At 34.5% G+C, this 12,313-nt stretch overlaps 1 protein-coding gene across 4 annotated transcripts in view; it reads left to right on the top strand.

Moving 5' to 3' along the window:
• Positions 1–12,313, top strand: part of AGTPBP1 (ATP/GTP binding protein 1) — a 154,786-nt gene that overhangs the window by 49,926 nt on the left and 92,547 nt on the right. For 3 of the 4 annotated variants that reach the window (XM_034647440.1, XM_034647437.1, XM_034647438.1), the window contains 4 exons: positions 2,539–2,602; positions 3,018–3,164; positions 3,978–4,109; positions 6,395–6,488. In XM_034647440.1, coding sequence (XP_034503331.1) covers positions 2,539–2,602; positions 3,018–3,164; positions 3,978–4,109; positions 6,395–6,488 — 437 coding nt within the window. Of the gene's footprint in view, positions 1–2,538; positions 2,603–3,017; positions 3,165–3,977; positions 4,110–6,394; positions 6,489–12,313 lie in introns of those variants that run through there. The other variant, XM_034647439.1, reaches the window with a different exon arrangement.

Here is a 12,313-nt window from a genome sequence, read left to right as displayed (position 1 = left end):
TGAGTATGTCGTATACCTTAAACTTACATAGTATAACTCTATATATCCATAGAACTGGAAAAAAAAAACACGGGGTGTTTTTGATAGGAATTACTTCCTATTAAAAATGATGCAAGATGTCATTTTTCCCTAAATTGATCTGTCAGTTTAAAGTAATCTCAGTAAAAATACCAACAGTTTTGTTTCTAAAGCTCAGTGGGTAGTAAGAAGGGCACGTATTGCATGATGCACTGGGTGTTATATGCAACTAATGAATCATTGAACTTTAGATCAAAAACCAGGGATGTACTGTATGGTGACTAACGTAATATAATATAAAATATTATTATAATAAAAAAATAAAGTTCAGTGGGAAAATAATAAGAGTAGAAAGGACGTTTCTGAAAAAGAAAAGAGAAAGAACTAGCTGCACCGAATATCAGAGAACATCATAAAACGTCAGTAATTTAAGTAGTTTAGAAATTGTGCATGAGTAGTAGACAGACATCAGTGTAATGAAATGGAAAGTCCACGAAAATAAATTAAGATCATATGGCAATTTAAAACCACTTAAGAAAGGTAGCATTTCAGGTCAGTGAGAAATGGAGGGATTATTTACGAAGTGGAGCTGGGGCAGGTTGGTAGCCACTTAGAAAAGAATAGTGGATCCTTACTTCCTACACCAAAGTAAATTCCGTATCAATAGCAAAGATTTAAGCATGGAAAATAAAATCATAATACTAGAGGAAGTAATGGGAAAAAATTTTTAAATAATCTTAAAACAGGGAAGGCTTTTCTAATATGACCAAAGACCCAGGAGGTATAAAAGAAAAGAAAAGATAAATTCAACTATGTTAACAAAAGTACATGGGAAAAAAACACCATAGACACTTGGCAAACTGAGGAAAAAGTGTTTCAACTTGTTAATTTCTTTAACATATAAAGAACTTTTACAAATCAGTAAGGAAAAATTAAATCAGTAGGCATTGATTTAAATGTGTAGACATTATGGATAGTTCAGGAAAAGAAACGCAAATGGCACTTGAGCTTGAACACCATTTGTTTGCCTTATCACAATTTATTGAGGTCAACAGGGGCGGGAGTCAGTGAATTACGTATGGGAGACTTGTCTGGGTAAGGCCTAGAGATAACAGTGCAACTTCCATTCAGGTTCCAATGGCCTGAGCTCAGTCACATGTCCCAAACCTAATTACAGAAGGGCTGGAAAATGTGGTTTGGCTATGTACCCAGGAGGAAGATGAGACCTGGTTGCCAAAACACAAGCAGTATTCTGCCACAGTCCGCTCCTCTCTTTAACATGTCTGCCCCTCTCATTCTTCCAAATTCCTCTCTAGTGAGTCGGTGGTCCATTTAATACCTCCAATGCTGAGACAAGGGTTTCTGGTTAATGCATAATCCTTTAACTGGTCTGAATGTGGCTTTTTGGTTCCATTAGTCTATAAGCTAAAATGTTGAAGCAGAGACAACATTCACTCCCTTTTGGAAGAGGGTAGAATAAGGGTGCCATGCCATTACTGATATACAACAATTCTCCATTTCCTCTGTATAAACATTTAAAATTCCTTTACTTTGGGGGTGAGGCAGTTCCTTAAATAGGCCATAATTCTGCTTTCTCTGTGGTGTTCTTTATTCAGGCATCCCTTTTAATAAGAGAGATGTAACCAAAGTACAGTGTTTAAACATTGTCTCTTATTAGATTGGTTATCCAGACTTTGGGAAATAGTTACTGTTCTACATTGTTGGTGGGAGTGTAAATTACTCCACGAAGAGCAATTTAGTAAATATTCATCAAAGTAAATGCCCATATTCTTTGACCCAGAAATTCTAGGAATTTATCCCATATGAAGACATACTTGATTCTGTATAAACATGTTAATTCCTTGTTGTAGTTTTTTAGTAGCAAAAGATTAAAAAAATTAAATATTACATTGGTAGGTGACTGGTTTCATAAACAGTGGCATAGCCATGTGATGGATATAATTCATATGGTAGCCCTTAAAGGGTGAAGAAATTATTGATATATAAAGATATGAATGTATAAAATAATATCCGCAGGACAATACCATTTGGAGAAATAAATCTGTATATGCACATATATTGACATGGATTTCTTTCATTTGTGCACATTATCTTTGGCTGGATACAGAAGCAACTGATAATGCAGTTGCCTTCTGAGAGGGGAGCTAGGTGACTGGGTAGTCACAATATATATACATTGTAGTGCCTTTTACATTTTGATTCACTTATTTGGGTTATCTATTTGGTAGAAGATGATGAATTCAGATGACAAATTAATTCCTCTTGTAGTAATGTTGATACTAAGAAAACAATAGCTCAGATGACTTGCAAACATTCTCAAGGGCAAGAAGAAGCTACTGAAGTGATAGGTGAGAATAGTGGAAGCCCAAATACATTTGTTCTTAGGGAAATTGAAAGGACCATTTGTAAAAATATAGGTAGTTCACAACAGGAACAGAAAAGATTTGGGAATCACAGATTTACAATGGTTTAATACAGCAAATAAACTATTTATTTCAGAACACGAAAGATCTTCAAACTACACTTAATATCTTAAGCATTCTTGTTGAGCTGGTGTCAGCTGGTAAGTTTTTGTTTCCTTTGGTCTAATTTCTGTTTGTGAACAGTGATCAGCAATATCATGTGTACTTTATTTGGAATTTTCTGATACTCCTATAGAGGCTGTTCTGAGTATCAGAATTTGGAAACTGAAATGTCATACTCTTATTGTTGCTTTGTTTTTGATCTTCCACTATCCCTCAAACCACCCCAAAACCCATTTTCAGAGCCTTGAATGTAGAATTATGGCATCACTTGTATTTACCCTCTTTGCTATTTTCTAACTACAATGCTAAATGAAATAAAAGAAAATTTGATTTTGAGGTGTTTGATTTCAGAAGTCATCATTTGAAATATTTCTTGAATGCTAACGAGTTGTGATGTCTGATATGTTATGGGAGGATTTGCTGTTTAAACAATTAAAAACAATTTTTTTTTAGGTGGAGGTCGAAGAGCGAGTTTCTTGGTCACCAAAGGTGGCTCACAAATATTGTTGCAGTTACTTGTGAATGCCAGCAAGGAATCTCCCCCGAATGAGGAGTTGATGGTGCAGATTCATTCTATTCTTGCAAAGATTGGACCTAAAGGTAAGGGTTCCACTTGTGTGTTTATCAGACAGCTGTTTGTGACATTGATTCTGTGTGCCTTGAAACTTGGTAAATGTTGAAAATCTAAAATGGTACTGCTTTTTCTTATTCTTAGTCATGGACTGCTTTTACAGTCAATTAGTGACCTGCAAAAATTGGGGATCCTAAATTCATGAGGAATTCTATTGCATAGATTGGAAAAAGGAAGAAAAATGTCAGAATCACAAGTGTGTCTCCGTGTGTGTGTGCTTGCATGTGTATGTGTGTAAAGGATACATATTCATGGATATTGTTGAAGCTGGAAGGAGGGAGTATGGATGGGAATGTTTTGAGGAGGGGTAAAATGTGTTTGCTTTTCATTAATAGTCATATTTGTATTGTGCAGTCTCAATGCTTAAAAAGCTTATGATCTAGTCAAGACCAAAAGAGAGAGAAAAAATTGTAGGACCAATTATTACAATAGTAAGACATGGAAAATGTTAAAAAATACAAATTGAGAAAACATGGGATTTGAAACAAGGAGAAAGCTGATTTAGGTTAGGTTAACAGAGAAAGGCATCCTTGGAATAGAACCTAAGTTCAGTTTATAGTTGTCCAGCTACACAGATTAAAATGATTCTCTAAACTCTTAGAATAGTGATTATTTAAGAGTTCTGCCATTGCTTTGTGACATACATACGAGTTTTAAACTTTGAAGTATTTGGTTAAAATGCTTGTTCTAAAAAGTGTGTATGTGTGTATACAGTTTATGACATTTTCATTTCATTCAGAAGTTATACATGAATAAATTGTGTTCATTTTTTTTTTAAACAGACAAAAAATTTGGAGTGAAAGCTAGAATTAATGGAGCTCTGAATATAACCCTGAATTTGGTCAAACAGAATTTGCAGAATCATCGCTTGGTTTTGCCTTGTCTTCAGCTTTTACGAGTATATTCTGCCAACTGTAAGTACTTTAGAGCACCTTTCAGTTAACTCAGTGTTGTCAAGTTACACAATTAAATTGTAAAAGTACCTGAACTCCGTAAATCTCTAAAAATTGTAGACAAGAAAAGAGAATATGTAATATGAGTCTTTGTAACTCCTAATCCCACCTCCACAAAAGTGATGTGGGGCAAGAAGGTGAGTTGACAAAATCTTGAGAATTCTTATTTCCTGAAGTTTGTAAAAGCTTGTAGTGAAGGGGGTGAGTAGACAGCCCGTGGAAAGATGGGGAGGAATAGGAGGGTATTGGCAGCTGGAAAAACTGCTGAGCCTGTTCGGATTTTCACAGATGAGGGGAAAGTTGAGAAGGAAGGCATGTGGAAGAATAGTCATCTGGAGCTAATTATCTTCAGCAATCAATAGGGAGGGAGCAGAACAGAGGAAAAAAAAAAAAGTACAGCAGCCTCTGAGGAAGCTGGAGAGAAGAGAGATCACAGAGAGATAGTTTCCCAGCACACATATACACTCTTTCTAATATTAGGTCCCGAACCTAGGAAGTAGGGATTTTCTTTCTCCTGACTATGGGATTGGAGTGGTTAACAAGACATGTGAAATTGAAGTTGTGGGGAGTACGTGATATTGTAGAATATCATTGCAGAATAACGATATTCAAAGTGGTAGAGATGTGGATTATATAATACGTGTGTGTGTATAAAATTTTATGTATGTATCGATTATCTATATTTATACTTTGACAGTATGGCTTAAGGTGATCTCATAGGAAAGTAGCTTTGACCACTTAAATAATTAGCACTTGTGTAATTAAAAAGAAGGAAATGAATGAATTGTATATCTAACCAAAGAAGGTAGGAAGGGAGCAATAAACACAAGGAAAGCACAGGAATGTAGAGGAAAAAAGAATACATTAGAAAAAAAGCCCCAGTTGATTTAAGAAATGAAATGATTGGATTAAAAATAAAATAATATTGTAATCTGTAATGGGAGAGATGATAGCCATGTTTGTGGTGAACATAGCATAATGAATAAACTTGTCAAATCACTAAGTTGTACACCTGAAACTAATGTAACATTGTGTGTCAATTATACTCAAACAAAATTAAAAACTAAATAAAACATAAATCACTGAATACCCCAATTAAGGAGAAAGGAATACTGCACAGAGATAAAATTAGAAGGGTTAATGGAAAAATAGATACAGAGGAATTTAAAATCGTACAAGATTTAGCTTACATTTTTGGTGGGATCTTACTGAATTTACCTTAGAAGGCTAGTAAATGGTTTATCTATGATTTTTAAAATGTTTGTTCAGAGTTGAAAATGTTAGGCACAATTTTCTGGTTAGGTAATTGTTCGCATGTTCTGTGTGAAATTCTACAGTTGTGACTTCTTTTTCCCTACCACAGCTGCTTTAGCCAAGGTCCTCATCTCCTCTCACCTGGACCACGGGCTGCTCCTGTGTCTCTCAAATCTGTCTTCCCCACAGTGCTGTGACATCTGACCTGTATTAAAATGCATGTCTGATTGGTTGTTCCTTTCGGGCAATTCCCTGTAGTTAAAAGAACGAACAACTTCTAGGGCACTTTATAATTTGTTTACCTTCTTTTCCCACCTCATCTTCCCATTGATAAACTTTTGTCTGCTCTTGTATGTTTTAACATGTAACTATATTCCCACGGTGTTCACTGGCTCTGTTCTGTTTGCCGTGTTATCCCTGGCACCGGAGACATTTCCTTACAGCAACTCCTGCCCTAGCTAGCTCCTCTTCATTGGTAAAGACTGAGCCCAGGCATCAGTTTCTTCAGAGATACCTTCAGTTTCATTATGGACTTGGGGCTCCATACTGGCATAACCTAAATAGCCTGAAACTCTTAGTCTGTTTAGAAAGTAACTTAGTAACTATTTGTTTATTGTTTTTGTCACTCTAATACTATGTTCTCTGAGGGCCCAACAGTGTTTTTTGTTTTTTGTCTTTGAATCTCCATGACCTGGTACATAAATTATTGAAGAAACAAACAGAGCAACTTAAAACTCTTTTTATGTAGTAACATTTTGTTGTTTAATATAACTTCTTTCATTATCTCCCTGCAAGATAGTAAATAAAGCCAAAAAAAAAAAATAAAAACCCCACAACACTCTTCCTTCAAGTGATTGGCTAACGGAGACTTTATGAGGGGCTTGGGTCTGCTAAAGAATTTGTGTATGTTTTCAGCTCTGTATTACCAAGAATACACATTTCTACTTGTTGAGGTTTTAAAATCATTTTACATCCTTTCCTCTGCCTCCTAGCTGTGAATTCAGTGTCCTTAGGGAAAAATGGAGTTGTGGAGCTGCTGTTTAAAATCATCGGACCATTTAGTAAGAAGAATTCGGGTCTCATGAAGTGAGTAAATGCTTTGAGTGTAAATAGAGGTGTATTTTTTGTTATTCTGGGCCTCATCATCTTATCTGTGCAACCAACAGGTTGAATTATATTATATCTAGGGTCCTTTCTTAGTTCTTATGTAGTGATTTTATTATGATAAAGATTTTCTTCAATATAAAGTTTAATCTTCAAAAGTGTATCAAAATTAGAAAGCTTTAAATTCATTGACTGCAGTGTTATGGAAATTTAGATGTCCAACATTCCTAGATTATGTAAGAGGAAAACGATCATTAATAGAGTAGCGTTCATTCAGAAACATTTATTGAATGCCTACTATATTCCCTACCCAGGTTTGCAATCTTTTAATGACTGTCTCCTTCATTCACACGCTTATCTGAATGTATTTTGAATTTATACATTTCTTTTTTGTCAAAGTAATGTCATTCTTTTTCTTTTTTCTTATTTTAAATTATATATATTCCAAGATATATCTATTCATTTGTAGGTCTTTCAGCCTTAGAAAATTAAAGCAATTTCCAGTTACTTGGTTATATTTCGTATTTTTTTCTTAAGCCATATTAGAAGTCATTCTTTAAAAAAAAATTTATTGTGGAGTTATTCAAAGATACCTCGAGTTTATATTCTATTAGGATGATTATTTTGAATTAGGTTTATTAATCACTTATTTGATTCTGCCACTTTTGTTTCATTTATTTCCCCTCTATACTTTTACTTTTTCTGAGGTATTTTTAAGCAAATCCCAGATGTCATTCTCATATATGAATTTCTGTTAAAAATAAAAAATCCAAGGTATTTTTATCATTTTTTTCCCTGAATACTTCAGTGTATCACTTTACTAAATAGCAACTTAAAAATAACCATAATATTAAAATTATACTCAACCAGATTTTTAATTCCTTAACATAAAGTCCAGTCTGTGTTTAATTTTCTCCCGTTGTCTCAAAGTACCCTTTTATAATGGGTTTGTTTGAATAAGAATCCAAACAAGGTGCACACATTATTCCTCATCACATTTAGGAAATTTCCAAATCTACAAGAAAATAGACTAGAATAATTACAGACCTACACAAAACTAGAAGAGAACTGATGTACCTAGCACCCAGTTTCAACAGTAACCAACATTGTGCCATTTTGATCTCAGTTTTCCCTTCCCTATCCGTTCGTACTTTCTTTTCTTTTCTTTTTTCTTTTCTTTTCTTTTCTTTTCTTTTCTTTTCTTTTCTTTTCTTTTCTTTTCTTTTCTTTTCTTTTTTCTTTCTTTCTTTTCTTTCTTTCTTTCTCTCTCTCTCTCGAGTCTTTCAAAGCAAATATTGGCCATTACATTTGTTCTGTGAATTCTTTAGTATGGTCACTGTCAGACACAACTTTTTTCTTTTAATGTTTGTGGAATATTGTTTCTCTGTCCAACAAAATTAATAATCCCTTAATATCATCTAATATTTTCTGATTGTCTAAGAAATGTCTTCTTTACAGTTGCCTTATTCCAATCAGGATCCAGATAAGATCTGTACATTTTATTTGATTGCTATGTCTTGTAATCTTTAAAAATCAATAAAAGTTCCTCTATTTTTGGGTTCTGTTTTATTTATTTGTTGAAGGACTTGGGTGATGTCTTGTAGATTGTCCCAACATTCTGGATTAAAATGACTGTATCTTTGGGTCCTTTAACATGTAGGTATGTCTCTCGATTTCCTGTAGACCAATAGTGCTGGAGGCTTGATTAGATTTTTTTCTGGTCAAAAATATTTCATATGTGGTGTGGTAGCCTGTTTTGCACCACTTAAGATCACTGAGTTGAGGTAATCCCTCTACTTCTCACCTAATAATTTAGCAGTATTTCATGTCTTTGTCTAGATCCATTATTTCTTTAGGGGTTGCAAAATAGTGACTTTTCTAATTTTCTCATTCTTTCTACTTTTACTAGTTGTGACTCTTTTGTGAGGAAGAACTTGCCCACGTCAACTATTTGGTTAAATTTTACAAAGAAGTTCAGAACATTTCCAGTCTTTTCACTCTTTGAGATAAAGATCAGAGTGGGGGAAAAATGTCAAATATTTTAGCTTATATCCTTCTTGAAAATGGGAGCTTACTTGCACATATAATTATTCATTACATATTTTTTGGTGGGATGTCTTAACTTTTTACTTATGTAAAGTTCATACACAATCCTAGAACATCTGATGTAATGTGACAAAACAAAAAATGATTATATCACAATTAAGTAAAACCAACTTACAGAATTGGTGTAGTGTAGTAAGTGGACTCTAGAGACAGGGAGAACTGGATTTGGATGTTAGCTCTGTCATTTACTGCCTCCAAGATACATAGTAGGTTACCTGACTTACGCCCCAGTTTCATGTCTGTAAGTGGTAGTATTAGCCCCTACGTGAGAAGGTTGATGTGAGGATTTAATGAGGTGATTCTTCTAATTAACACAATGCCTATGAATGCAGTGGAATTAGTTTAGGTAAGTAATGTAGTAATATGGATGCGAATTAATTCTAGTTAGTACTAAAAGTATATTCATTATTTTTAAATTTATATACCATTTCTCCCCTTGACCTGTAAAGTACTTTTTAATTTATTTTATCTAGTGGTTATGATCTCATTCTTAAGGTCTATATTAGCCTATTCTAACCAGTTACCAAATATAGTATTATGCTCCTAGGAAAAACAGAACATTTCACAAGTGTCATTATAACATACGATATGGGGATATATCCAAAATGAGGCAGAAATAAGTGGGTCTAAACTTCTGAGAAAGGAATAGAGCTATCTAAATTATCCCTTCACTCCTTCCTGTATTTATATTTAAAAAAGAAAAACAAATTTTTTACTTTGTTTTTACCACTCATTGACCAAACATCTATATCTTGATCTCTTTATTGTTTTTAATAATCTTAGATTCTCCCCTTAACTAAAAAATCTTGACATCTAGAACATTTGTTTTGCTGTTTTTCCTCCCCTGAAACCCCTACATTTGGTGGAGTAAGATTAGGGTTATTGTTTATGTTTGAAGGGTGATGCTGCCCTTGAAGATTTCCTTTCCTTTTCAATTTTAGGTTTTGGATTTAAACACTGTTAATCCAGATGGAAGCAACCCAGGAAGTAGTGGGTTCTTCTTGAATGTCCCCATAAGGATTGACCCTCTAGTTTAAAGGAGATATGACTTCATGAATACCTGGAGCTGAAGCTTTTCTTCCTTCACTGCTCCTAAATGAATAAGCCACAGGATGCTTTTTAAGCCATTGTTGGTTGTATTATTCTGTGTGGGACATAGGAAGATTGGAAAAATATATGAGGAAGTATAAAATAGTGAACTGAAAAATTCTAATCAATTAACATAATATAGACTGTGTATATCGATAAATTTGTTATTCTAAAGTTCTTTTGTAACTTTTATAAATTTGTACTGGCTTATAAGTGTCAGAGAATTTCAGGAATTTTTTTGTACTGAAGTTTTTAGAAATACCTTTTAAATAACAGTTTTGTAAAAATATCAAGGTGACTTTGCACCAAACTTCATAATTTCTTTTTCTTTCTTTCTTTTTCTTTCTTTCTTTCTTTCTTTCTTTCTTTCTTTCTTTCTTTCTTTCTCTCTCTCTCTTTCTTTCTTTCTTTCTTTCTTTCTCTCCTTTCATTCATTCATTCATTCACTCATTTGACAGAGAGCACAAGCAGGGGGAGTTGCAGGCAGAGGGAGAGGAAGAAACAGGCTCCCCGCAAAGCAGGGAGCCTGATGTGGGGCTCGATCCCCAGACCCTGGGATCACGACCTGAGCCGAAGGCAAACACCCAACTGACTGAGCCACCCAGGCGTGCCCCTTCATAATTTCTTTTAATCTAGTGTAGCTGTGAAACAAGCATGATGAGCTTTGGAGTCAGAAAGGACTGGGTTCACATCCTAGTTTTGGCAGTGTTGAAGAATAAACATTAACCCAAAACATGTAGTTTAAGGATTAGAAACTGTCAGAAGCACTTTTATTTGGTTCAACTACTGCCAACCAGGGAGAAAGACTGTTTCTAAAAGTACTCTAAGATTTTTATAATTTTGAATACAGACTTTAACTGTAGATAGGAAAATCCTATAAGCTCATTGCAAGTGATTGTATCCAAGTGATTGTATTTGTTTCCTAGGGCTGTTGTAACCAAGTATCTAGTATAAATTCGGTGGCTTAAAATTACAGAAATTTATTGTCTCGCAATTCTGGAGGCTACAGGTCCAAAATCATCCTGTCAGCAGGGCCAGTGCTCCCTCTGAAACCTTTATGGAAAATCCTTCCTTCTTTCTAGCTGGAGGTTTGCTGGCAATCTTTGGTGTTTCTTAGCTTGCAGCTGCAGCATTTCAACCTCTGCCTCTATCCTCACATGAGGTTCTCTCCTTGTGTGTCTGTCTTCAGATAGTCTTCTCTTTTCTTACAAGGGCACCAATCATGATGGATTAAGGGCCACCTACTCCAGTATGACCTCATTTTAACTAATTACGTCTGCAGTGACCCTGTTTCCAAATCAGGTCACATTCTGAGATACTCGGGGTTAGGACTTCAACATCGCTTTTGGAGGAGACTGATATTTCTGATTTCGAAAGTTTCCTTCTCAACAGGAGGCTTATATTATTCATTTTCCATAGCACCTCGTTTTTATGGGACCCTAGGCAAATTATATTCTGAAATCTTTGTATCCATAAAATGTGCCAGTTCTATGGACCAGGATTATTTTAAGAATTAAACTAGAAAACACAGGGATGCCTGGGTGGCTCAGTCAGTTAAGTGTCTGCCTTTGCCTCAGGTCATGATCCCAAGGTCCTGGGATCAAGTCCTGCATCAGGCTTGCACTCTCTTTCTCTCTGACAAATAAATAAAAATCTTTATAAAAAAACAAACTAGAAAACACATATATAAGGCATCTATAACAATTTCTGGCATTTATCAGATCTTCTTTTCTATTTCTTATTTTGTACTGCTGTTTCACTTGGAAGATCCCTTTAGTTCTGTGTTTAATTTTGACCAATTTCAAAGCCATCCTTATGCTGGTAGTTGTATAGTCTTAGGTACGTTTTAGTGCACAATTGTAAGGTTATAGAAAGTTTCGTACTGATGATTTAGTGCTATTAAAAGTCAGTATGTAATTTCATAGTTTTCATTTACTTTCTCACCATTACCAAAACTTTATATTGTTTTGAGAAAGTTCCAGGTCTGAATTTGTAATATTTTTTAAAGCATATGTTTTTGTTTTCCTTTTATGAATGTTATCTTAAATAAAGGTTTATATGTTTGCCTTATTTGTGTCAGTAAACCAAAGCATAGCCGTTAATGACTTGCTTTGGAAGGTAGCATTAACGAGCATTTGTTATAAATGAGCACTTACTCTGTACCTAGTTCTAGGTAATTGTTGCAAGTTTTACTGTGAACCTGTATCTATCTTCAGTCTTCTGGTTGATTGTGCTCTTTGCCTTTACACACTCCGTCATGCTGTGTCTCTTACAAACTACTGTATGCAGCTTTTGCTTTATTGCCTTGTTTTTGGTTTTAATTTCTTGAGTAGTTTTTTTATAGGTGTGTACATTTTATCACATTATCTAGATTGTAAAATTGTGGAAGAGATAAGTTGGCTAATTTTATACCAACCAAGAACCTGCTACTGTGGGTGTCTAGTAGGCATTCAACAAATGCTTAGTGATGAGTGACATGCTGAAGTTTGACAAAGTGCAAATTTTATGCAAATTAATTATAGTTGTTGAAATCTTGCTAAGAGGTACCGTAGTATGTAGCCTTATATTTTTAAAGTTATTGAAATTAAGTGCCATTTCTTCAGTAACTTACT

The sequence above is a fragment of the Ailuropoda melanoleuca genome, chromosome 17 (assembly GCF_002007445.2).
Source record: "Ailuropoda melanoleuca isolate Jingjing chromosome 17, ASM200744v2, whole genome shotgun sequence".
NCBI lineage: Eukaryota > Metazoa > Chordata > Mammalia > Carnivora > Ursidae > Ailuropoda > Ailuropoda melanoleuca.
This window is presented reverse-complemented; position numbering and strand designations above follow the sequence as displayed.